This window comes from Liolophura sinensis, chromosome 5 (assembly GCF_032854445.1).
Source record: "Liolophura sinensis isolate JHLJ2023 chromosome 5, CUHK_Ljap_v2, whole genome shotgun sequence".
NCBI lineage: Eukaryota > Metazoa > Mollusca > Polyplacophora > Chitonida > Chitonidae > Liolophura > Liolophura sinensis.
Genome location: NC_088299.1, coordinates 19,155,749 through 19,183,593, shown reverse-complemented (window position 1 = coordinate 19,183,593; position 27,845 = coordinate 19,155,749). Strand labels below are relative to the sequence as shown.

The window sequence follows — 27,845 nt, the reverse complement described above, 5'->3', positions numbered from 1 at the left end:
GTTTACCTAGCTAAGTGCACCTCATGTCTCTATGTACACATGCTGTCATGGTAGTTAAGGGTTTACCTAGCTAAGTGCGCTTCATGTCTCTATGTATATATACTGTCATGGTAGTTAAGGGTTTACCTAGCTAAGCGCGCTTCATGTCTCTATGTACATATACTGCCATGGTAGTTAAGGGTTTACGTAGCTAAGTGCGAATCATGTCTCTATGTACACATGCTGTCATGGTAGTTAAGGGTTTATCTAGCTACGTGTGCCTCATGTCTCTATGTACACATGCTGTCATGGTAGTTAAGGGTTTACATAGCTAAGTGCGCTTCATGTCCCTATGTACATATACTGTCATGGTAGTTAAGGGTTTACCTAGCTAAGTGTGCTTCATGTCTCTATGTACACATGCTGTCATGGTAGTTAAGGGTTTACATAGCTAAGTGCGCTTCATGTCTCTATGTATATATACTGTCATGGTAGTTAAGGGTTTACCTAGCTAAGTGCGCTTCATGTCTCTATGTACATATACTGTCATGGTAGTTAAGGGTTTACCTAGCTAAGTGCGAATCATGTCTCTATGTACACATGCTGTCATGGTAGTTAAGGGTTTACCTAGCTAAGTGCGAATCATGTCTCTATGTACATATACTGTCATGGTAGTTAAGGGTTTACATAGCTAAGTGCGCTTCATGTCTCTATGTACATATACTGTCATGGTAGTTAAGGGTTTACCTAGCTAAGTGCGCTTCATGTCTCTATGTACATATACTGTCATGGTAGTTAAGGGTTTACCTAGCTAAGTGTGCTTCATGTCTTTATGTACACATGCTGTCATGGTAGTTAAGGGTTTACATAGCTAAGTGCGCTTCATGTCTCTATGTATATATACTGTCATGGTAGTTAAGGGTTTACCTAGCTAAGTGCGCTTCATGTCTCTATGTACATATACTGTCATGGTAGTTAAGGGTTTACCTAGCTAAGTGCGAATCATGTCTCTATGTACACATGCTGTCATGGTAGTTAAGGGTTTACCTAGCTAAGTGCGAATCATGTCTCTATGTACACATGCTGTCATGGTAGTTAAGGGTTTATCTAGCTACGTGTGCCTCATGTCTCTATGTACACATGCTGTCATGGTAGTCAAGGCTTTACTTAGCTAAGGGTGCCTCATGTCTCTATGTACACATGCTGTCATGGTAGTTAAGGGTTTACTTAGCTAAGTGCGCCTCATGTCTCTATGTACATATACTGTCATGGTAGTTAAGGGTTTACTTAGCTAAGTGCGCTTCATGTCTCTATGTACATATACTGTCATGGTAGTTAAGGGTTTACCTAGCTAAGTGCGCTTCATGTCTCTATGTACATATACTGTCATGGTAGTTAAGGGTTTACCTAGCTAAGTGTGCCTCATGTCTCTATGTACACATGCTGTCATGGTAGTTAAGGGTTTACCTAGCTAAGTGCGAATCATGTCTCTATGTACACATGCTGTCATGGTAGTCAAGGCTTTACCTAGCTAAGTGTGCTTCATGTCTCTATGTACACATGCTGTCATGGTAGTTAAAGGTTTTCTTAGCTAAGTGCGCCTCATGTCTCTATGTATATATACTGTCATGGTAGTTAAGGGTTTACCTAGCTAAGTGCGCTTCATGTCTCTATGTACATATACTGTCATGGTAGTTAAGGGTTTACATAGCTAAGTGCGCTTCATGTCTCTATGTACACATGCTGTCATGGTAGTTAAGGGTTTACCTAGCTAAGTGCGAATCATGTCTCTATGTACATATACTGTCATGGTAGTTAAGGGTTTACATAGCTAAGTGCGCTTCATGTCCCTATGTACATATACTGTCATGGTAGTTAAGGGTTTACCTAGCTAAGTGTGCTTCATGTCTCTATGTACACATGCTGTCATGGTAGTTAAGGGTTTACATAGCTAAGTGCGCTTCATGTCTCTATGTATATATACTGTCATGGTAGTTAAGGGTTTACCTAGCTAAGTGCGCTTCATGTCTCTATGCACATATACTGTCATGGTAGTTAAGGGTTTACCTAGCTAAGTGCGAATCATGTCTCTATGTACACATGCTGTCATGGTAGTTAAGGGTTTACCTAGCTAAGTGCGAATCATGTCTCTATGTACACATGCTGTCATGGTAGTTAAGGGTTTATCTAGCTACGTGTGCCTCATGTCTCTATGTACACATGCTGTCATGGTAGTCAAGGCTTTACTTAGCTAAGGGTGCCTCATGTCTCTATGTACACATGCTGTCATGGTAGTTAAGGGTTTACTTAGCTAAGTGCGCCTCATGTCTCTATGTACATATACTGTCATGGCAGTTAAGGGTTTACTTAGCTAAGTGCGCTTCATGTCTCTATGTACATATACTGTCATGGTAGTTAAGGGTTTACCTAGCTAAGTGCGCTTCATGTCTCTATGTACATATACTGTCATGGTAGTTAAGGGTTTACCTAGCTAAGTGTGCCTCATGTCTCTATGTACACATGCTGTCATGGTAGTTAAGGGTTTATCTAGCTACGTGTGCCTCATGTCTCTATGTACACATGCTGTCATGGTAGTCAAGGCTTTACTTAGCTAAGGGTGCCTCATGTCTCTATGTACACATGCTGTCATGGTAGTTAAAGGTTTTCTTAGCTAAGTGCGCCTCATGTCTCTATGTACATATACTGTCATGGTAGTTAAAGGTTTACCTAGCTAAGTGCGCTTTATGTCTTTATGCACAAATACTGTCATGGCAGTTAAGGGTTTACCTAGCTAAGTGCGCTTCATGTCTCTATGTACATATACTGTCATGGTAGTTAAGGGTTTACCTAGCTAAGTGTGCCTCATGTCTCTATATACATATGCTGTCATGGCAGTTAAGGGTTTACTTAGCTAAGTGCACTTCATGTAAACGGGGCCTGTTGGCTGAACTGTTAAAAAGAGAGTGAAATTTAAATAATAGCAGAAATCATTGAAGACACATGACTAGGGACTGTTTTGAGATTTTAGCATTGGTCAATGCTTCATTTTTGTGAAATTTGTGAAAATTCGTGAAATATGAAACAAATATGCATAATGGGCATCACACCTGCAAGGGAGTAAAGTGGCCGCAACTTCCAAGAATGAAAAAATATTGCTTTATTTATTTCTGTAGTGTTACTTGAAATAATGGACATTTTCCATGATTATTCTCCAACTGAATGTACTTTTCATAAATCCTTACAAGATGGGAGTCAGTCTTACGGGCGGAGGAAACCAGATTACCTGAAGGATATTCAAAGCCCATCACCTGGTACCAGACTATCATATTTATTCATTTAATAACAATTCACTCCCTGAATTCCCGATATCATGTAGTTGTTGTTCTTTGGTTAGATGTGAGCTTCACACACGTGTAAAACCTCACCTCTGTCTCCTGCCTGATGAAGTATGTTCAGTAAAGTGACCATCTGAGCACATGTCCATTGTAGTCCTCCCATAGTTATCTCCCCTTCTCCACAAGCTCTCCTCACTGACTATTTCATCTGCAACTAAACCTCTCACTGGGCTAAGTGGAACACCACACCAAGTGTTTGAAGTCTTTGTAACTGAAGTTCCCTTGGCAGTGACTGACTGAGCGTGCCCGCCCAAAAGTCTGTCATTTTTCCTGGAGTCCTGATGGAGCCTGTCCTGTCTAGTGCACATGTCAGTATCAGTGTACCCATGTTCAACACTCGAGCTTGCTGGCAGCTGATGTTCACCCTGGGCAGTCGACATTAAAACACTGTCACAGCCACCACTTAACCTATCTCTACAAGCCTCTTGAGATGAGCAGGATGGGCCAGGTGCCATTTGTGAAGACATCCTACCTACTGTTTCAGAAGCACCCCATTTGCAAAGTGGAGAGGATGAATGTGGTAGCCTCTTTGAAGCTGTTTCAGAGTCAAAACATTTGCCCCGCTTACAAGGTAGGCGTGTCCGGTGCTGTCCCCTCTCCTGCAGGGCCTCCTCACCATCCACAGGTGGGGTCTGATCCGTGCCGCTGTCCTCACTGAAACTAAAGACCCAGAACATACTTTCACAGCAAACTCCGTACTATACCATCAACATGATAGGTACATGTACAAAGTAAAAACTGCAATATTTCAGAGGATGGTTTACCAAATAAAGGAGGACTTGTCTGCAATAGCTGTAATATGTTCAAACCAAAAAAGATAGATATTAAGACACACATCATGGCGTTTTAACTGTCACAATCATGAAAACACACAACCTTTTTCACGTGATGAACACACAACAGTTGAAATGAGTGGATGTTATGTGGAAGTGGATGGATGTTATTTGGCAGCGGATGAATGTTATGTGGCAGTGGATAGACGTTATGTGGAAGCGAATGAATGTTATGTGGAAGTGGATGAATGCTATGTGGCAGCTGATGACCGTTATGAGGCAGTGGATGGACATTATTTGGCAGTGGATGCATATTATGTGGAAGTGGATGGATGTTATGTGGCAGTGGATGGATGTTATGTGGCAGCGGATGGATGTTATGTGGCAGTGGATAAATGTTATGTGGCAGTGGATGAATGTTATGTGGCAGTGGATGGATGTTATGTGGATGAATGTTATGTGGCAGTGGATGAATGTTATGTGGCAGCGGATGAATGTTATGTGGCAGTGGATGGATGTTATGTGGATGAATGTTATGTGGCAGTGGATGGATGTTGTGTGGCAGCGGATGAATGTTATGTGGCAGTGGATGAATGTTATGTGGCAGTGGATGGATGTTATGTGGCAGTGGATAGATGTTATGTGACAGTGGATGAATGTTATGTGGCAGTGGATAAATGTTATGTGGCAGTTGATGACCGTTATGAGGCAGTGGATGAATGTTATGTGGCAGTGGATGGATGTTATGTGGCAGTGGATGGACGTTATGTGGCAGTGGATAAATGTTATGTGGCAGTGGATAAATGTTATGTGGCAGTGAATAAATGTTATGTAGCAGTTGATGACCGTTATGAGGCAGTGGATGGATGTTATGTGGCAGTGGATGGATGTTATGTGGCAGTGGAGGAATGCTATGTGGCAGTGGATGGACGTTATGTGGCAGTGGATGACCGTTATGAGGCAGTGGATGGATGTTATGTGGCAGTGGATGAATGTTATGTGGCAGTGGATGGACGTTATGTGGCAGTGGATGGATGTTATGTGGCAGTGGATGGATGTTGTGTGGCAGTGGATGCATGTTATGTGGCAGTGGATAAATGTTATATGGTAGTGGATGAATGTTATGTGGCAGTGGATGAATGTTATGTGGCAGTGGATAAACGTTATGAGGCAGTGGATAAATGTTATGTGGCAGTTGATGACCGTTATGAGGCAGTGGATAAATGTTATGTGGCAGTTGATGACCGTTATGAGGCAGTGCATGGATGTTATGTGGCAGTGGATGGACATTATGTGGCAGTGGATGGACGTTATTTTGCAGTGGATGCATATTCTGTGGCAGTGGATGGATGTTATGTGGCAGTGGATGGAAGTTATATGGCAGTGGATGAACGTTATGTGGCAGTGGATGAACGTTATGTGGCAGTGGATGGACGTTATGTGGCAGTGGATGAATGTTATGTGGCAGTGGATAGATGTTATGTGGCAGTGGATGAATGTTATGTGGCAGTGGATGAACGTTATGTGGCACTGGATGAATGTTATGAACGTTATGTGGCAGTGGATGGACGTTATGTGGCAGTGGATGAACATTATGTGGCAGTGGATGAAGGTTATGTGGCAGTGGATGGATGTTATGTGGCAGTGGATGGACGTTATGTGGCAGAGGATGACTGTTATGTGGCAGTGGATGAAGGTTATGTGGCAGTGGATGAATGTTATGTGGCAGTGGATGAATGTTATGTGGCAGTGGATAAATGTTATGCGGCAGTGGACGGATGTTATGTGGCAGTTGATGACCGTTATGAGGCAGTGGATGGATGTTATGTGGCAGTGGATGGATGTTATGTGACAGTGGATGAATGTTATGTGGCAGTGGATAAACGTTATGTGGCAGTTGATGACCGTTATGAAGCAGTGGATAAATGTTATGTGGCAGTTGATGACCGTTATGAGGCAGTGGATGGATGTTATGTGGCAGTGGATGAATGTTATGTGGCAGTGGATGAATGTTATGTGGCAGTGGATGAATGTTATGTGGCAGTGGATGCATGTTATGTGGCAGTGGATGGATGATATGAGGCAGTGGATGAATGTTATGTGGCAGTGGATGGATGTTATGTGGCAGTGGATGGATGTTATGTGGCAGTTGATGAATGTTATGAGGCAGTGGATGGATGTTATGTGGCAGTGGATGGATGTTATGTGACAGTGGATGAATGTTATGTGGCAGTGGATAAACGTTATGTGGCAGTTCATGACCGTTATGAGGCAGTTGATGACCGTTATGAGGCAGTGGATGGATGTTATGCGGCAGTGGATGGATGTTATGTGACAGTGGATGAATGTTATGTGGCAGTGGATGGATGTTATGTGGCAGAGGATGAATGTTATGTGGCAGTGGATGAAGGTTATGTGGCAGTGGATGGATGTTATGTGGCAGTGGATGAATGTTATGCGGCAGTGGACGGATGTTATGTGGCAGTTGATGACCGTTATGAGGCAGTGGATGGATATTATGTGGCAGTGGATGGATGTTATGTGACAGTGGATGAATGTTATGTGGCAGTGGATAAACGTTATGTGGCAGTTGATGACCGTTATGAGGCAGTGGATAAATGTTATGTGGCAGTTGATGACCGTTATGAGGCAGTGGATGGATGTTATGTGGCAGTGGATGGAGGTTATGTGGCAGTTGATGACCGTTATGAGGCAGTGGATGGATGTTATGTGACAGTGGATGGATGTTATGTGGCAGTGGATGGACGTTATCTGGCAGTGGATGGATGTTATGTGGCAGTGGATGGATGTTATGTGGCAGTGGATGAATGTTATATGGCATTGGATGAATGTTATGTGGCAGTGGATGCATATTCTGTGGCAGTGGATGAATGTTATTTGGCAGAGGACGGATGTTATGTGGCAGTGGATGAATGTTATGTGGCAGTGGATGAATGTTATGTGGCAGTGGATGAATGCTATGTGGCAGTGGATGCATGTTATGTGGCAGTGGATAAATGTTATGTGGCAGTGAATAAATGTTATGTAGCAGTTGATGAATGTTATGTGGCAGTGGATGGATGTTATTTGGCAGTGGATAGATGTTATGTGGCAGTGGATGGATGTTATTTGGCAGTGGATGGATGTTATGTGGCAGTGGATGGACGTTATGTGACAGTGGATGCATGTTATGTGGCAGTGGATGAATATTATATGGCAGTGGATGGATGTTATGTGGCAGTGGATGCATGTTATGTGGCAGTGGATGAATGTTATTTGGCAGTGGATGAATGTTATGTGGCAGTGGATGGATGTTATGTGGCAGTGGATGGATGTTATGTGGATGAATGTTATGTGGCAGTGGATGAACGTTATGTGGCAGTTGATGACCGTTATGTGGCAGTGGATAAACGTTATGTGGCAGTTGATGACCGTTATGAGGCTGTGGATAAATGTCATGTGGCAGTTGATGATCGTTATGAGGCAGTGGATAAATGTTATGTGGCAGTGGATGAATGTTACTTGGCAGTGGATGGATGTTATGAGGCAGTGGATGGATGTTATGAGGCAGTGGATGGATGTTATGTGGGAGTGGATGGACGTTATGTGACAGTGGATGCATGTTATGTGGCAGTGGATGAATGTTATATGGCAGTGGATGGATGTTATGTGGCAGTGGATGCATGTTATGTGGCAGTGGATGAATGTTATGTGGCAGTGGATGGATGTTATGTGGCAGTGGATGGATGTTTTGTGGCAGTGGATGGATGTTATGTGGCAGTGGATGAATGTTATGTGGCAGTGGATGAATGTTATGTGGCAGTGGATGAATGTTATGTGGCAGTGGATGCATGTTATGTGGCAGTGGATGGATGTTATGAGGCAGTGGATGAATGTTATGTGGCAGTGGATGGATGTTATGTGGCAGTGGATGGATGTTATGTGGCAGTTGATGAATGTTATGAGGCAGTGGATGGATGTTATGTGGCAGTGGATGGATGTTATGTGACAGTGGATGAATGTTATGTGGCAGTGGATAAACGTTATGTGGCAGTTCATGACCGTTATGAGGCAGTTGATGACCGTTATGAGGCAGTGGATGGATGTTATGCGGCAGTGGATGGATGTTATGTGACAGTGGATGAATGTTATGTGGCAGTGGATGGATGTTATGTGGCAGTGGATGAATGCTATGTGGCAGTGGATGAAGGTTATGTGGCAGTGGATGGATGTTATGTGGCAGTGGATGAATGTTATGCGGCAGTGGACGGATGTTATGTGGCAGTTGATGACCGTTATGAGGCAGTGGATGGATATTATGTGGCAGTGGATGGATGTTATGTGACAGTGGATGAATGTTATGTGGCAGTGGATAAACGTTATGTGGCAGTTGATGACCGTTATGAGGCAGTGGATAAATGTTATGTGGCAGTTGATGACCGTTATGAGGCAGTGGATGGATGTTATGTGGCAGTGGATGGAGGTTATGTGGCAGTTGATGACCGTTATGAGGCAGTGGATGGATGTTATGTGACAGTGGATGGATGTTATGTGGCAGTGGATGGACGTTATCTGGCAGTGGATGGATGTTATGTGGCAGTGGATGGATGTTATGTGGCAGTGGATGAATGTTATATGGCATTGGATGAATGTTATGTGGCAGTGGATGCATATTCTGTGGCAGTGGATGAATGTTATTTGGCAGAGGACGGATGTTATGTGGCAGTGGATGAATGTTATGTGGCAGTGGATGAATGTTATGTGGCAGTGGATGAATGCTATGTGGCAGTGGATGCATGTTATGTGGCAGTGGATAAATGTTATGTGGCAGTGAATAAATGTTATGTAGCAGTTGATGAATGTTATGTGGCAGTGGATGGATGTTATTTGGCAGTGGATAGATGTTATGTGGCAGTGGATGGATGTTATTTGGCAGTGGATGGATGTTATGTGGCAGTGGATGGACGTTATGTGACAGTGGATGCATGTTATGTGGCAGTGGATGAATATTATATGGCAGTGGATGGATGTTATGTGGCAGTGGATGCATGTTATGTGGCAGTGGATGAATGTTATTTGGCAGTGGATGAATGTTATGTGGCAGTGGATGGATGTTATGTGGCAGTGGATGGATGTTATGTGGATGAATGTTATGTGGCAGTGGATGAACGTTATGTGGCAGTTGATGACCGTTATGTGGCAGTGGATAAACGTTATGTGGCAGTTGATGACCGTTATGAGGCAGTGGATAAATGTCATGTGGCAGTTGATGACCGTTATGAGGCAGTGGATAAATGTTATGTGGCAGTGGATGAATGTTACTTGGCAGTGGATGGATGTTATGAGGCAGTGGATGGATGTTATGAGGCAGTGGATGGATGTTATGTGGGAGTGGATGGACGTTATGTGACAGTGGATGCATGTTATGTGGCAGTGGATGAATGTTATATGGCAGTGGATGGATGTTATGTGGCAGTGGATGCATGTTATGTGGCAGTGGATGAATGTTATGTGGCAGTGGATGAATGTTATGTGGCAATGGATGGATGTTTTGTGGCAGTGGATGAATGTTATGTGGCAGTGGATGAATGTTATGTGGCAGTGGATGAATGTTATGTGGCAGTGGATGACCGTTATGAGGCAGTGGATGGATGTTATGTGGCAGTGGATGAATGTTATTTGGCAGTGGATGGATGTTATGCGGCAGTGGATGAATGTTATGTGGTAGTGGATGAATGTTATGTGGCAGTGGATGAATGTTATGTGGCAGTGGATGAATGCTATGTGGCAGTGGATAAATGTTATGTGGCAGTGGATGCATGTTATGAGGCAGTGGATGGATGTTATATGGCAGTGGATGAATGTTATTTGGCAGTGGATGGATGTTATGCGGCAGTGGATGAATGCTATGTGGCAGTGGATAAATGTTATGTGGCAGTGGATGAATGTTATGAGGCAGTGGACGGATGTTATGTGGCAATGGATGAATGTTATGTGGCAGTGGATGAATGTTATGTGGCAGTGGATGAATGTTATGTGGCAGTGGATGGACGTTATGTGGCAGTGGATGAATGTTATGTGGCAGTGGATGGATGTTATGTGGCAGTGGATGAATGCTATGTGGCAGTGGATGGACGTTATGTGGCAGTTGATGACCGTTATGAGGCAGTGGATGGATGTTATGTGGCAGTGGATGGATGTTATGTGGCAGTTGATGACCGTTATGAGGCAGTGGATAAATGCTATGTGGCAGAAGATGGACGTTATGTGGCAGTGGATGGATGTTATGTGGCAGTGGATGAATGTTATGTGGCAGTGGATGAATGTTATGTGGCAGTGGATGGACGTTATGTGGCAGTGGATGGATGTTATGTGCTTGAGGGCAGATTTTTGCCTCATAGATCATGGTCGTTAATGTGGCCGTGGCTGTTATCTTTAGTCCGCGGTTGGTTGTGCAGTGAATACCACAAACCTGTCCACATGGTGAGTGAAGGGGTCTGGGTGTGAGGTGATTAGCCGGTCCTGGGTGTTAAGAGGGCTCACCATGGTCAGTAACTCCTGCAGGGACTGACCAGTCAGCGTAGTCTGGCCAAGGACGGTGTCCAGCACAATCTCCAACACTGGACAGAAGACAGCCTGCTCTCGAAGCTTTCTCTCCAGGTCAAGGCCGTCTTTAGAAGCAGTCATCAGCTGAGCAGGATGGACAGAGGAACACACATACTAAATGTTTATCACAGTAATCATGTACAGCAGGGATGGATAAAACTGTAAACTTGTACAACAGGGATGGATAAAACTGTAAACATGTACAGTAGGGTGGATAAAACTGTAAATTTGTACAGCAGGGATGGATAAAACTGTAAACATGTACAGTAGGGTGGATAAAACTGTAAACCTGTACAGCAGGGATGGATAAAACTGTAAACTTGTACAACAGGGATGGATAAAACTGTAAACATGTACAGTAGGGTGGATAAAACTGTAAATTTGTACAGCAGGGATGGATAAAACTGTAAACATGTACAGTAGGGTGGATAGAACTATAAACTTGTACAGCAAGGATGGAAAAAAACTGCAAACTTGTACAGCAGGGATGGATAAAACTGTAAACTTGTACAGCAGGGATGGAAAAAAAAAAACTATAAACTTGTACAGCAGGGATGGATAAAACGGTAAACTTGTACAGCAGGAATGGATAAAACTGTAAACTTGCACAGCAGGGATGGATAAAACTGTAAACTTGTACAGAAGGGACGAATAAAACTGTAAACCTGTACAGCAGGATGGATAAAACGGTAAACTTGTACAGCAGGGATGGATAAAACTGAAAACTTGTACAACAGGATGAATAAAACTGTAAACTTGTACAGCAGGGATGGATAAAACTGAAAACTTGTACAACAGGATGAATAAAACTGTAAACTTGTACAGCAGGGATGGATAAAACTGTAAACTTGTACGGCAGGATGGATAAAACTGTAAACTTGTACAGCAGGGTGGATAAAACTGTAAACTTGTACAGCAGGAATTGATAAAACAGTAAACATGTACAGCCGGGATGGATAAAACTGTAAACTTGTACAGCAGGGATAGATAAAACTGTAAATTTGTACAACAGGGATGGATAAAACTGTAAATTTGTACAACAGGGATGGATAAAACTGTAAACTTGTACAACAGGATGGATAACACTGTAAACTTGTACAGCAGGAATGGATAAAACTGTAAACTTGTACAGCAGGGATGGATAAAACTGTAAACTTGTACAACAGGGATGGATAAAACTGTAAACATGTACAGTAGGGTGGATAAAACTGTAAATTTGTACAGCAGGGATGGATAAAACTGTAAACATGTACAGTAGGGTGGATAGAACTATAAACTTGTACAGCAAGGATGGAAAAAAACTGCAAACTTGTACAGCAGGGATGGATAAAACCGTAAACTTGTACAGCAGGAATGGATAAAACTGTAAACTTGTACAGCAGGGATAGATAAAACTGTAAACTTGTACAGCAGGATGGATAAAACTGTAAACTTGTACAGCAGGGATGGATAAAACCGTAAACTTGTACAGCAGGAATGGATAAAACTGTAAACTTGCACAGCAGGGATGGATAAAACTGTAAACTTGTACAGAAGGGACGAAGAAAACTGTAAACCTGTACAGCAGGATGGATAAAATTGTAAACTTGTACAGCAGGGATGGATAAAACTGTAAACTTGCACAGCAGGGATGGATAAAACTGTAAACATGTACAGCAGGGATAGATAAAACTGTAACCTTGTACAGCAGGGATAGATAAAACTGTAAACTTGTACAGCAGGAATGGATAAAACTGTAAACTTGTACAACAGGGATGGACAAAACAGTAAACATGTACAGCAGGATGGATAAAACTGTAAACTTGTACAGCAGGGATGGATAAAAGTGTAGAATTGTACAGCAGGGATGGATAAAACTATAAACTTGTATAGCTGGGATAGATAAAACTGTAAACTTGTACAGCAGGAATGGATAAAACTGTAAACCTGTACAACAGGATGGATAAAACTGTAAACTTGTAGAGCAGGGATGGATAAAAGTGTAGAATTGTACAGCAGGGATGGATAAAACTGTAAACTTGTACAGCAGGGATGGATAAAACTGTAAACATGTACAACAGGATGGATAAAACTGTAAACTTGTACAGCAGTATGGATAAAACTGTAAACTTGTACAGCCGGATGTATGCAGGGATGGATAAAACTGTAAACTTGTACAGCTGGGTGGTTAAAACTGTAAACTTGTACAGCAGGGATGGATAAAACTGTAAACTTGTACAGCCAGATGGATAAAACTGTAAACCTGTACAGCAGGATGGATAAAACTGTAAACTTGTACAGCAGGGATGGACAAAACTGTAAACTTGTACAGCAGGAATGGATAAAACTGTCAACTTGTACAGCAGGATGGATAAAACTGTAAACTTGTACAGCAGGATGGATAAAACTGTAAACAGCAAAATGGATGCAGGGATGGATAAAACTGTAAACTTGTACAGATGGAGGGATGGAAAAAACTGTACTGGACTGAGTATCAAATCACATCCATGATACCAATTTGTCAAACCTGCATATTTCAGTTCTATGATATGAATGATGTACATGTAAGCTTAAACAGTGATCAGCCACAAAACTGGGTAAAGATTCTCACAAGCATGCTACCAGTTGGATCCAAAAGTTATTCTGGAACCATCCAAACAAAAAAAGTCATCACATCACATCACATTAAAGGTAGGTATTATTTAGAGCAAATGGACCAAATGAAGTCTGAATACTGATTACATTTCCATTGGAGTTTACTCTCTTTGAAGGCCCAACAAAACCAAAGTGCTGTCAAATGTTTGTCAAGATGCTCTGAACAATGGAGGAAGCATAAAGTTGAAATTCCCTCACTGAGACAGGATAAAAAGACAGGGAAAAGGAGGTAAGATGCCCAATCTCTATATCCATGCTCACAGATACCTGTGCCACTACTACCTGGGCTTTAAATCCATTTGGTCTGGAGAACTAACCAGCATGGAGTAAACCAGTCACCCGTAACTGAACGGGTAACACAGAAACATGGTACTATTTGGACACCCTGTTTTCAGCACATTTAACATGGCAGAGATGGAAGAAAGTGAGATCTGGACACCCTGTTTTCAGCACATTCAACATGGCACAGATGGGAGAAAGTGAGATTTGGACACTCTGCTCTGAACAAAATGGCCTCAAAAAGGCCTCATTTCTGGCTACCCCTGCTAATCAGGCTACAAAATCTCACTAGTCAAAGGTGGATTACAAACCATGCAGATCATTTCAACAGTAAGAATTGCAGATGCTTTAAATCCAGTTACTGTTTACAGTCCTCCCTGTTCAGGTATTACCATAGTAACTCAATGTTAATAGACAAATGAAGATACCTTTTCAAGAAATGTTGGGGGCAGATGTTCTTCTACAGCACCAATGAACTCTTTAACCAGTTCTTTTAAGCGATTCACAAAGGAATTCCCAAACGTCAGTAAATATTCATCCCGCAGATATGCCAATCTCTGATTCTCATTGGCTAATAATGGAAGGAAAAATTTCCTGAACTGGAACTGGCTTGTGTTGAGATGTGCCAGAGTCTTCTTACTCTGAAATAGAACAGACACAGGAAAGCTGACTGATCTCTGGAGAGAAGGCGAGTACACGTGCACCATAACACTGATTTGTAACTTACCAAAGAACATGCCCACAGGATACGCATGAATGTAAAACTTTAACCCAATAAAGTAATGAAGCTGTGAATGCGGAACTTTACAGTAATTAATAAATATGCATATCCATCAACGATGGAACATCCACCTGGTGTGCTCTACATGTATGCAAAACAAGAGCTCAATATATGCTGTACTTCTTACCATACCACCCGTAACATTTACTTAACTCTGCTTTCCCTGTGTTACTGGATGTTGACAATGACGCTTGAGGTGTGACAGTTGCACAGGTGAGCTAAAAATGAATGCTAACAGGTTCCTCATGATACCTGTGCTTCAGCCACATATAACATGTACACACAAATGTTGATAGGCTGATATATATCGACAATTTAAGTTCATCTGTTGTTTAAAGCCATACTCAAGAATCTTTTCCTTATGCATGACAGTCGGTTTTGTTGGTGGAGTAAACCAGAGAACCTGGGGTCTGCGATGTACAAATACTGATTTGTACGGAAAGTTAACTTTGTTATAGTAGTGGTTTGTTCCAAACTCACGGCGTTCTGGTGATTCAGTCCAGATCTGGGGAAGTACTCGTTCAGCTTTTCAAGGATGTTGTTCTGTCTAGTGGCTAGCATATGGAGAAGTGACTGCGCAGAGGTAGAAAATAAACATGTATACATGTATGTATTTAACAATTTTAAAATGATAGTTTGATGCCTGGGTCTAAAAACTCTATGAACAAGAATTCTGGCCAGAAAAAACATATGAGATCTAGTCATTTTAGGAATTTTACACAAGTCATGATCTTAACTGTAACTAAGGTAACCATCAACGACTTTATTACCGCGCTCAGGTGGGAAGTGAATGCTGTAACTAAGGTAACCATCAGCGACTGTATTACCGCGCTCAGGTGGGAAGTGAATGCTGTAACTAAGGTAACCATCAGCGACTTTATTACCGCGCTCAGGTGGGAAGTGAATGGTGTAACTAAGGTAACCATCAGCGACTTTATTACTACGCTCAGGTGGGAAGTGAATGGTGTAACTAAGGTAACCATCAGCGACTTTATTACTGCGCTCAGGTGGGAAGTGAATGCTGTAACTAAGGTAACCATCAGCGACTTTATTACCGTGCTCAGGTGGGAAGTGAATGCTTTAACTAAGGTAACCATCAGCGACTTTATTACTGTGTTAGGTGGGAAGTGAATGCTGATTCATATCGCATCACCTTTCTGAATTCACAAACTACTACTCTAGTACTCTGTAACAGCTGTCAGAAGCTTTCTCATAACACAATGACCGCCATGTCCCCCTGTTACTAAAGAAATCAACCAAGATGAAGCAAATCAACCAGGATGAAACAAAAAACATAAACTCTCGCCGCTGTGTCGGATGAAGGAGGAGTAGACTTACCATTATTATGTGATGTACATGGTATTCAAAAAAGACTGGTTACCACTGACAATCAATTATGCAAGAAATATGAAGAAAAATCTGACCTTTGGAGGTCAAACCAGCGACAATTGGATTTTCAAATTTAAAGTTAAACGTCTATATCCAGAGACTTTGAAGATAAAAAGATACCTTAATCTTTAGCCCGCTGCTCAACTTAGCAAACAGTTTGAATGGCACCAGATCCCCAGAACCATTATAGATCTCCTCCACAAGTTGTATGGCCACAGCAAAGTCATCAAACTCTTCATGACCCACGATGAGACACAGCGTCCCTTCTGCTAATCGTATAGGGGGCATGTTAAAGCCCAGTACACTGCCATTCCGTCTTTTACAGATGCCTGTTAACATACAAAAAACACATGCTTTTTCACCTCATATACAAATTAACACAAATTAATGATTTTGATTGGCCTTGTGAACTTGGAGTTTATTTCTTTATTCATTTGATTGGTGTTGTACGCTGCACTCAAGAATACTTCACATAGACTATGGCGGCCAGCATTATGATGGAAGGAAACCGGGCAGAACCTAGGGGAAACCCACGGCCATCCGCAGGTTGCTGACCGACTGTCCCACATACAACCAGAGAGGAATTTGGGGTTTAATGCTGAACAATAATTTACATATTATACATGACAGTAGTCAGTTATATGGATGGACAAAAAAGATTGTCTGGAGTAAAACTTAGTACAGTCCACAGGCAAGTAACTGACAAACTTTCTAACATGTGACAGAGTTGCCTGGAGTAAAGCTTAGTACAGTCCTTGGGCAAGTAACTGACAAACTTTCTAACATGTGACAGAGTTGCCTGGAGTAAAGCTTAGTACAGTCCTTGGGCAAGTAACTAACACACTTTCTTACATGTGACAGATTTCCACACCCAGAGTGAGCTCAATGTGTAAGCCATATTGGCATAAGGCCAGTGATGTCAATTGAATTTGATGTAAGACCACACAAGCAGTCCTACCAACTGTCAACCACTACTTCCACCAAAGCCAGAGTGTGTAAGTACTGCATGTTCAGCAATATTCCCTGTCATTCAACATGTCACATTTACCAGCGACTGAAAGACAATAGGATAGTTTCAAAAGTTAACCATCTCTTTTTTTTCTAAAGGTAAAAAAAGTCCTACTTTATCACATAACCTGTTAAAAATGTTAGGCAACTGTGTTTGATCACATTTGCAATGTACTATAAAATGGGCATCTGAAAATAGTACCACAAGAAGCGATTGAGAGCAGACAAATGACTGTTAAGGTTTCTTCACATATTTTACAAGTCGCATGATACAGAAGAACTGTTTCTTCCTAGAGACAGAAAATGGAGAGAGACAGAAGAGTCTTTGTTCTCGAAACTCCAACTTTCCCTCAAAGACATACAGAAATGTCATTACAAAAGCGCATTTTAGTGTGGGAGTATTTGCAGACAGAATCACGATGAACAGGGTTACCTGACCTTGAATGGCTTCAGCATGTTGGTAGCGACAAGCGTATTCCAGTACCCACAATTCAACATCCTCTTTAGTGGCCATGTCAGCAAAGATCTGATGAGCTTCTGCAAAGAATGAAAACTGACATTTATTTTACGCATGAACAAGTGACTCTGTCCTGAAATCTTGTAACTACATGTACATCACCTGAGTACACTGATTAGTAGGTAGACAATCCCACATACATGTACAGCAGGAGAGGTAGCAATCATGAGCTGGACTTAAACTCACAGCGACTGCATTAGTGAGAGGCTCCTGGGTCACTGCACTCCTTCGGCTACAGCAGCCCAATATGATGTTAAAGTCACAACAATGCAGTCATACAGTAATATTTACCTTTCTTGCAATCATGTCAGAGTTCTGCCACCTAACACCTCAGAAACTAAGCTTATGTCTCCTGTGAACGTACAGACCAATTTCAGTGGCTTCATCTTTATTCTTTAGCAGGCAACCCACATTAAATACTTACACAACCAGTAATGACAACCACACCCCATATTTGAGCAATGACTTTAGCAGCATTTGGCTTCGTTTAGAATTTTGCAACACAGAACTAGTGAGTTTTGACATCAACGGTGGGCCATGTTTCTGACTAGCAGTTAGCTCTGATTGTTTGTTGAGCCCCTTCTCATTCTGAAAACTTGATTCTTCAATGATCTGACATATTCCAACATGTGACAGTAACCTGACCATCCAATCCCATCCCCATATTTGTGGCATATATGGGAAGGTCTGCCAGCAACCTGCAGATGGTTATGCGTTTCCTCCACCCACCATAATGCTGGTCGCTGTCGTATAAGTGAAATATTCTTGAGTACTGCATAAAACACCAATCAAACAAATCATATTTATGGCGGTGAAATAACCACGTTGAGGTGGTAAAAGTGTGGCTTTGATTACAGGAAAACTCAATAAGATAATTTGCACATAGGGGGCAAGATTGAATTTGATCGATCACCACCATCTAGTTGCAGATAGGAGGTAACTCTTATTGAGCAACCCAGTGGCAAGAGTTACAGTCAGAAACAGCCCCAAATGTTTCCAGTTGAGGGTAAGGACTGTTTACTGCTGTGTAACATTAACATGCGTATTTAATCTTCGTTACCTTAGCTATAATTGGTGTCAGCTGTATGTTCCTACAAATTAACTAGCCTGTTCCTAGGTTGGATAAACCAAACTGACAAACACAAGGATGATTTCAGGTTTCACTGTACTGCTATCATCATTTCGATAACCCATGAACTGCTATGGTGTAGGATCCGAAAATATGACTATTTTTTCATGAACATATATGTTTGCCATGGTTCGACGGGTCTCACAATTGGTTAGTTTAATAATTGCAGAGAACACTGGGTTGACATCGATTTAAGCTAGGGAAGATTTCATACGCATGTAAACAGCGGTAAATGTTCAACACCTGCACACTTTGGGCTGTTTCTCACAGTATTGTCGCAACTGAGTTGCTCGTTAAGAGTTACCCCATTCTGCAAATACCCCGCCACCGTAACGCTACGTTCCCGTAAGTAGTGTCCAACTAGCGGGGTTAACTACGGTTTATCTGCTAGAAATTCTCATCCATATGTTTCAAGTTCACAGCCGATTGTTTGGTCATGAAGCCATGTGATAATACTACAGCAAAATGGTAATATCATTATGTTAACACAGCAGTTTTCAGTTGTCAAAATCCCACCAACAATAAAATTTAAATTAAACCGAAGATTTTTTCTCCACTTGTGAATGTTGATGTTGCACACAAGTATTCAACAAATCAGCAATGCACACGGAAGAAACCCCCCACACACCCCCAATGAATTAAGATTAATTTCATGCGGCAAGTGTAACGCACTGAACAGTATTAACTTTTCTAAAACATTATTAACAGTACCTGCCTGTCAGATTAACGATACTTTTACAACTACGTGACGATATCCGTTTCATCAGCACCAAATTTATCTTCCCGCGAAAGAGACAATGAAGGGAGAATACTCCTCAATGACGTTATTATCTCCCCTCTCACCCATTTGTACAAATACAAATTGAAAAACTGTCAAGGAGAGTAAAAATTAATGAAACTACGTTTCTGCATTCTTAGAATAGCCTAACACATGTAGAATGTCAATATTTTGTTTATTCTTCTTTTTCTCATGAATGTTGGACTTTTGAGGGCGTTTTCTAACAGAATATGACTCTTTATCCCATAAATGTTTATTTTTCCGGGTAATAAAGCCATAACATATCGTTTTGATATTCACCACGGGTAATATAAATTTTTCTTGTCGTCTGCAAATGTTAACGTGGCCGACTTTCGTCCACGAGATCGATATCGTAAAAATTGACAAAAAAGGACGCGCCAGAGCTATAAATGTGAGAAGAGATAATCGAACGAACGTGGAAATCTTCGGCATTGATTACGACATAGAGCTATTGTCACGAAGGCTAAGGAAAATCCCTAGAACGGAAACATCGCCCGGGTAGGCCATTACTTGACCTATATATGTGATATGTACGTGATGTACGTCGGCGCAGTCTCCGAAAAGGTTAAAGCGTAATGATTTTTTCCGCCATAAATGTACAATAAGGCATTTATGGGATAAATAGGATATGAAATTCGTGTCCCTCGATATCAAATTTATTAAACTCGAGTAGTAGTTAACCTTTGTTCCTCGCCGGAAGCTCACAACAAATGAAAACTACTACTCTCGTTTAATAAATGAGTTATCTTCGGGTCACTCATTACTTATCCTATATGTATTATAGTTCTGTCATGTCAGAAAGTTCTATAAAACACTGCCATCATATTGGAGGGGTAAGACTAGAAGACGAGGCAGCAGATCGAGATAAAATGTGCATGCTGTTTATTGTCTGAAATATTGGTTCGCATGCATCCACAAATGGCCTCCACACCTTTTAATGATGTGTAAGGTGGAAAAAGAAGATATATTACAGCATTAATTTATTTCCGAAACAGACTAACACATCGTAAATCATACAAATGAATGTAGTTGTATGTTTTCACACGTGTTGCGTGCATCGGCCCGAAAGAAAAGCAATTTTAAGTTAAATCCCGAGGTAGATTTACAACGGGCCCTGCCTGGTTTCCTTCCATAAAAATGCTGGTCACCGTCGTATAAGTGATATATTCTTGAGTACGGCGTAAAACACCAATCAAATAAATAAATAAATAAATAAATGAAAAATATTTCACATATTCGACAGAGACAAGCTATAAGGTAAGAGGAAACCGGGCAGTCAGGGGAACACCCACGACCATCAACAGTTTGCTGACACACCTTCTCAGAGTGCCTACGTCCGGGTAGGGAGGCAGCATGAGCTGGACAATGCGACCGCATTGGCGAGCGGCCCCTGACATGGGTCATTGCGTGGATTCCATTTGTATCCTTTGCCACTAGGGATACTCCCAATGAGTCCACCAGCTGGGTTTAGTCCTTTTGAGTTGGTGTATGGTCATGAGTTTAGAGGTCCTTTAGCTTTGATGAAGGAGCGTACTTTGGCGCAAGAAACAGAAGGAAACTTATTAGAGTATGTTTCCCAGTTTCTGGACTTGTTACATAAAGCCTGAGCTAATTTGAAGGCCTCTCAGGAAAAAAATGAAACTGTATTATAACAAAAAGGCTAGGACAAGAAGTTTTTCGTCTGGAGATCAGGTTCTATGTTTTGTTAGTCCTACCTAAGGAACCGATTAAGGCCAAGTTTAGTGGACCATATGAGGTGGTGAAGAAAGTTAACAATATTAACTACATTATTAGAACATTTGATCATAGGAAAACTGAAAGAGTATGTCGCGTTAATATGCCGAAGAAGTACAGTCCCCGTACTTCGTGTTACGAACACCATTTTTTAATATTGTATTGTATTTTTTTATTTTACCGGGTCAGTGTTTGACCTACATTTCCCCCTTTTGTATACGTTGCAGTCTACACTGTAATTCAGTCTAGTTATTTGTACTCCATTTTTAGCAACACTTTGTGAGCTTGTGTTTTGCCACTGGCTATTTTTTGAGACGTTATTTTGGAGCTTGCATCGCTCTTTGCCTCTTTGTGCGATAACGCACATTTCAACTCGGTTTACCCTGAAAGGACTTTGTGTATATTTCCGAAGAGTGAAACGTACATCGACAGCTCAGCATTACCGACGCTATTGTCAACCCGTTTGCCCCAAGAAGTTACACCTTCACAGGCAGTTGGGTGCCAACCATCATAAGCCTGCAGTACCCACTGCCGTTTGTAGCTTATCTCGAAGTGTTATGCTTCGATTGGAGGATGCCTCTTGACTGTGGATTCAATGTTTACGTGAACTGATTCGCCTTTGGAAGCCGTATTATTGCATCCGCATTTAGACGCTATCATCGATAAGGGATATATATTTTATATATATTTTTGTAATTATTTGAATTGTTTTCCATATTATTGTCTTTTGTATTATTCGTCTATTTTTTCCCCAAATATATGTATTGAACTTATTCGTTTAATCTTGTAAGGTTGTTTCTCATCTTTACTCGCCGATAGTGGTACCCTTACAACCTTGGCTAAGCTGACTTATGTCGAGTCAAAATAATTGAGAGAAATGAACATATTAAATGAATACTACATACACTTATCAATAATTGTAATAAAAGTCGCGAAAACAAAGAAAAGCCAGCTGCAAATGTTAAGAAGGAACAAGAAAATGTGTGAGGACTGGTCAAACATCGCCTATAAACAATTAACAACCTTTATACCTCAGGCACGTTAGGAGTAAATGTGCATGATAATCAGGTGATTTCTCATTTTATACTGAAATGAAATTAGAGAATGATACAATGTGTCTTATATGTTCGCCCGCTGAAGATATGGGTGTATGACTGAAGAAAATTATTCGCTAAGTTGGAATCAGAAAGCGGTATGGATATAGATTTAGTTTTGAGTTCTTGTTAGATAGTAGGCCTATCAATAGAAGACTGAAGAATGAAAATCTGGCGAAAGTTGCTGGTTAGGATCTATTTATTTAGTTGATTGGCGTTTTACGTAGTACTCAAGAATATTTCACTTATACAACAGTGGCAAGCATTATAGTGGGAGAAAACCGGACAGAGCACGGGAGAAACCCACGACCGTCCGCAGGTTGCTGCAAGACCTTCCCACCGACGGCCGGGGAGGAAACCAGCATAAGCTGGACTTGAACTCACCGCTACCGCATTGGTAAAAGGCGCCTGGGTCATTACGCTGCGCTGAGTGAAAAGATTACTGATAAAAAGATTCTCAAAAATTGCTTCCAACAAGGTATACTTTACTCCACACACCTCTAGCTAGTCAAATGGACGTTGTAATACTTCACAACGCATACCTCTAGCTAGTCAAATGAACGCTGTAATACCTCCCACCGCATATCTCTAGCTGGTCAAATGGACGTTGTAATACTTCACACCGCATACCTCTAGCTAGTCAAATGGACGTTGTAATACTTCACACAGCATACCTCTAGCTAGTCAAATGGACGTTGTAATACTTCACACCGCATACCTCTACCCAGTCAAATGAACGCTGTAATACCTCCCATCGCATATCTCTAGCTAGTCAAATGGACGTTGTAATACTTCACACCGCATATCTCTAGCTGGTCAAATGGACGTTGTAATACCCAACACCACATACCTCTACCCAGTCAAATGGACCTCATAATACCTCACACAGCATATCTCTAGCTAGTCAAATGGACGCTGTAATACCTCACACAGCATACCTCTAGCTAGTCAAATGGACGCTGTAATACCTCACACAGCATACCTCTACCCAGTCAAATGAACGCTGTAATACCTCACATCATATACCTCTACCCAGTCAAATGGACCTCGTAATACCTCACACCGCATACCGCCAGCCAGTCAAAAGAACGTGGTAATACCTCACACAGCATACCTCTACTGGTGTTAAATTTAACTATACGACGGCGGACATCATTATTGTGGGAAGACACCGGGCAGAGCCCGACATCCGCAGGTTCCGCAGAGTGCTGTCATACCTTCCCACGTGCGGCTGGCAAAGAAGCCAGCATGAACTGAACTTGAACTCAAAGCGACCGCTCCTAGATCACTGCGCAGCTCTGGTGGACTATCCACCTCTGCCACGGAGGCCCCCCTAATGACGATAATACAGTTACTTAAAATCCACTCTCTAAATAACATCTATACCAATCTGATCAGCAGGCTTGTGTAGTTTTATTTTCCAACATAGATTTGACGTCTTCCATCAACCTGCGGATGGTCGTGGGTTTCCCCCGGGCTCTGCCCGGTTTTGCTCCCACCATAATGCTGGCCGCCGTCGTATAAGGGAAATATTCTTGAGTACGGCGTGAAACACCAATCAAATAAATAAATAAATAACATAGATTAGCGTAGGCTGCTGAGTAATATTTACCGCACATTTTATGAATGCTTGGAAATGTTATTTTCATATTAGATGTCACTGCTTACCACCCTAGGGTCAACGAAATCAAACTAAAGGTTTCCGTCATTCCATGAGACATTCAAGTGAAACCCAGACAAACGAACAGCACACAGAGTTTATTCAGATTAGGGAAGATCCCAAAATGATAGTTCAGTACGGGATTGCAACCCTGACCTGCTGACAAAGAAACACATACTTTTTGATTACCAAAACAACGTTTGATTTATTTCTTCATTCGATTGGTGTTTTACACCGTTCTCAAGAATATTTCACTTGCCCCGAGAATCATGGTGGGAGGAAATCGGCCAGTGTCCGAGGGAAATCCAAAGAAAAGATATTCCCACTTCTGACAGGACAGGAAGCCAGCATGAGCCTCGCTGGCATGCTCAGCACTATTAGTCATTGTTTATTATGACACCACTCCCCTCTATAGTATAGACAAACAAATGTAGGAAACGTGACATTAACCCTAATAATGTGAATATAATTGTTAGATTCACTAGATTATCATTAAACGTTTACTTCTTCATCACCGTTACATGCTACAGGCTGGTATCATCGCGCAGATTCTCACAGGATTACCTCAACTAAATGAATGATTGGGGGCCTGCGTGACCGAATGGGTTAACGCGCTAGCGGGGCACAGTCCCCCAGGGCACACTCACCAATGCGGTAGCTGTGATTTCAAGTCCAGCTCATGCTGGCTTCCTCTCTGGCCGTAAGTGGGAAGGTCTTCCAGCAACGGCGGACGGTCGTGGGCTTCCCCGTGTCCGTGGCGGTGTAACGTTTAAGCATTATTCACAGCAAGCTACAAAAACGTGGTTTACACGGTCTCTGTCCTCGTAGGCAAATATGTCGATGCATATATCTCTTGCCGACATTTTCCAAGGACATTTTCCATATACCATTTATTTTGCCGGAGGCACTGGTTTTTTGTTCGTCATGATTTAAACAAGGTGACATCACAACATGTAACATCAGTGAGCAAACGATGAATGCTAATCTCGTCGCAATGGAGACAGATAGCCTAATTTCACCTACAAGATATTAATTTCTTCAAGGCATTTTCAAGAACAATATCACCACCTCTTGATTGTCTTACTTAACCATGTAATAAGACCGACAGGTGTCTCTGCCAGTTTCACCATTTCCAAACTCAGAGCAGAGCAGTTGTAGAGGTACAACTTCCAACCAGTATCGCTGCATTGTTTCTTCGCCCCATCCTTTTCATCAAGACATACCGCGAACCGGTTGGTGAGGCTTCCACTGTAGAAGTAGAAGTCGATGCCGTCCCCCAACACAGTGGATAACGGTATTCTTCCACACCCAGGAAGGACGATCTCCCAAAAGGGTCATACCTCCCCTGAGCACAAGCTGGCCTTTGTCTGTCTTAACAGACCCGATGATTCTCTGGAAGTCAGCCCCATCCACACGCGGAGAACACTCTGTTATCTGAAACAACAATAGCAGTGCATTATCTTGGAATACGCTAGAAATTACACTGTGTTAAGAATTATCGTACAAGAACGAAATAGTGGTTTGCTCATCGGATGGCTCTGTTTGCATTGATTTAATGTTTTATGCTGTTACATCGTAAAGATAACTAAGCTACGAGATAAGAAAAGATAACGGACCATACGCTGGTAATCACGGAGAACACACTACAGGCTACAAGAACAACTACTTGCAGTGCATTATTGTCGAGTATGTTGCAATCATACATATATTCAGTATTTTTTCAGGAACAGTAGTTTGATCATATTTTCACCCTGCCTATAGCTCCGCGCTGTAGAAAGCTATAGGTTTGTGTTGGTGCATGGCAATCAATTTTGGTGAGATTTGTCCACGAGACATTTGGTGACAGGATTAATTGCTAAGCCCTTGTATGTACATTTCTTTTTAGCCTTTGTCCACTGACAAATAATAGGATTGTCATTATATCAACAGGAATGTCAATTTTATTACAGAATGTATTTAAATCTGACAAGACGGTTTAACTTTTGGGCTAATCTTTTTATTTATCCACAGAAAGTATAGAAACTATTAACCTTAAAACTAAGTGATTAAATTTCGTTGTAATACACTGATTAAGCATGCAGTTGAATGACTGTGCTGTCAATCATTGACGTAACTGTTTAATATTCATATCATGAGTATGCCCGCCCACCAATGGCAGTCGTGTTAACCCCGCGAAAAATACATGAGGCTTCGTCTCACACCCCGATGTAATCTGACAGATTCGGTGAGGGTGGAGCCCACCACAGTGTGAGTGACAGTTGTACATAGAAACTTTCATGACAATCTCTTGTTTACGTCTTGAGTTTGTGAGCTGTGTGTGTTTGAATCTTGAGGAGAAAACATTCGAACTTTACAACAACAGCATTTACGTCAAATTTGATCATAATTACGGCTATATTCGGCCACACTTCACGTTATGTTTCTGACGTAAAATTGCTGATGTTTTTGTAGTTGTAATTGAGATATTCAGACTCCGGCTTATAATAATTTGAACAGTATTGGTACATCTATAGTCGACGGGACACGCCCGATAAATCAATGTAAGGCAGCTAGCTCTTGATAACTACGATTTATTTCGTTTAAAGTATTGTCCCTTGCGCGTGTGTGACATTGTAAAGCTATGCACATTGCTTGACTCCCATTGGTTTGTCCTCATTGTTTATTTTTGTTCCTTTCAACCTTTACCTCTTCCCACCCAGAATAAACAGTTCACAATCTAAACTGCCGAGTGTTAGGTGTCAGTATTCGATATATGATATTTCACGGACAGCAAGGCCGTACTCGGTTATCTACATAACCAAACCAGGCGGCTCTTTGTATACATGGCAAATCGTGTCGAACGGATCCACAAATCTTCCAGTCCGCAACAGAGGGCCTACTTCCGGTCTCATTTGAACCCCGCTGATGTAGTTACACAGATCGTTGAGAATCTCGGACCAATTGTCTGGTTACAAGGACAGTCCAAGATACAAGGACTTGAAGATTGTGATGATTTGGCACATCCTAATCCTGAAACTGACAAAGAAATCCGACCGACAGCCAGTGTAATGTCAACAAACGTAATGGCAACTGGTCATCTTGGAACTGAAAAGCTTCACGCGTTTCTGCAGCTGGAAAAGTTTAGTTGACGCAATCGCTCGACTGTAGCAGGGAGATTCAGCATGAAGGTTACCCTTCTGAGATCCATTGCATGAAGGCGAGGAAAGCTCTTCCCAGAGATAGCTCCATCCTTGCTCTGGGCCCAGCCGTTGACGAAAATGGTCTGCTGACAGTTGGAGAAAGACTACTACGAAGTGATCAACCCGATGAGGATAAACATCCAATCATTTTAACCGGTAAGCACCACGTGGCTACTGATCTCATCCGCCACCATCACGAGTTGGTCAAACACCAAGTGCGTCTGCTTACCGAGGGAGCAGTTCGGGCCGCCGGATTGTGGATCACCGGCTGCAAGAGGCTGATCACTTCCATCCTGTACAAATGCGTGAAGTGTGGAAAACTTCGTGGACAACCATGTGAACAAAAGATGTCCGACCTTCTTGTTCACCGTCTGTCGCAAGCGCCCATTTTACATATGTGGGGGTAGACACGTTTGGCCCTTCATCACACGCAGAACTCGAAGGGACAGCTAATAGCAAGAGATGGGCTGTTTGTTCACTTGCATGACTATTAGGGCAATTAACATTGAAGTCATTGAAGATAACATCTTCCTCATTAATAAACGCTCTGAGAAGATTTCAGGCAGTACGCGGGAAAGTACAGTAGGCCTACTGATCAGACCGTGGTACGAACCTTGTGGGAGCCACGAATTCCTTCCTCTTCGATGTCATCAACGTTGGATATCCCCCAATAAAAACGTTCCTGTACAACAGTGGAGTGCAGTGTATTTTAAATCCACCCCGTTCGTCTCATGTGGGTTAAACGAGCGAGCGAATGACTGGTGTCTCGAAGTGAGTCCTGGACTCCATGATGGCGGAGATATCTTCCAAGCATTTGACAAATAAGGTGTTGACAACGTTTACGTCGGAGGTTTGGGCCATCGTGAATAATCGACGAATCGTTCCGGTC

At 41.9% G+C, this 27,845-nt stretch overlaps 2 protein-coding genes across 3 annotated transcripts in view; one reads left to right on the top strand and one right to left on the bottom strand.

Annotated features, from left to right (window-relative positions):
• LOC135465712 (uncharacterized) overlaps window positions 1-19,270 on the bottom strand; it is a 34,577-nt gene extending 15,307 nt beyond the window's left edge. For both annotated transcript variants that reach the window (XM_064743026.1, XM_064743027.1), the window contains exons 1-7: window positions 19,202-19,270; window positions 17,283-17,381; window positions 15,957-16,165; window positions 14,928-15,020; window positions 14,095-14,307; window positions 10,620-10,837; window positions 3,405-4,034 (exon numbers count right to left, since the gene is read on the bottom strand). In XM_064743026.1, coding sequence (XP_064599096.1) covers window positions 3,405-4,034; window positions 10,620-10,837; window positions 14,095-14,307; window positions 14,928-15,020; window positions 15,957-16,165; window positions 17,283-17,358 — 1,439 coding nt within the window. In that variant the 5' untranslated portion in view covers window positions 17,359-17,381; window positions 19,202-19,270. The remainder of the gene's footprint in view (window positions 1-3,404; window positions 4,035-10,619; window positions 10,838-14,094; window positions 14,308-14,927; window positions 15,021-15,956; window positions 16,166-17,282; window positions 17,382-19,201) is intronic.
• A 7,697-nt stretch (window positions 19,271-26,967) lies between these two features.
• On the top strand, window positions 26,968-27,363 carry LOC135465535 (uncharacterized). The gene has a single exon (XM_064742772.1). It carries the CDS (start codon window positions 26,968-26,970, stop codon window positions 27,361-27,363), a length of 396 nt encoding a protein of 131 aa, XP_064598842.1.
• Window positions 27,364-27,845: the final 482 nt, after the last annotated feature.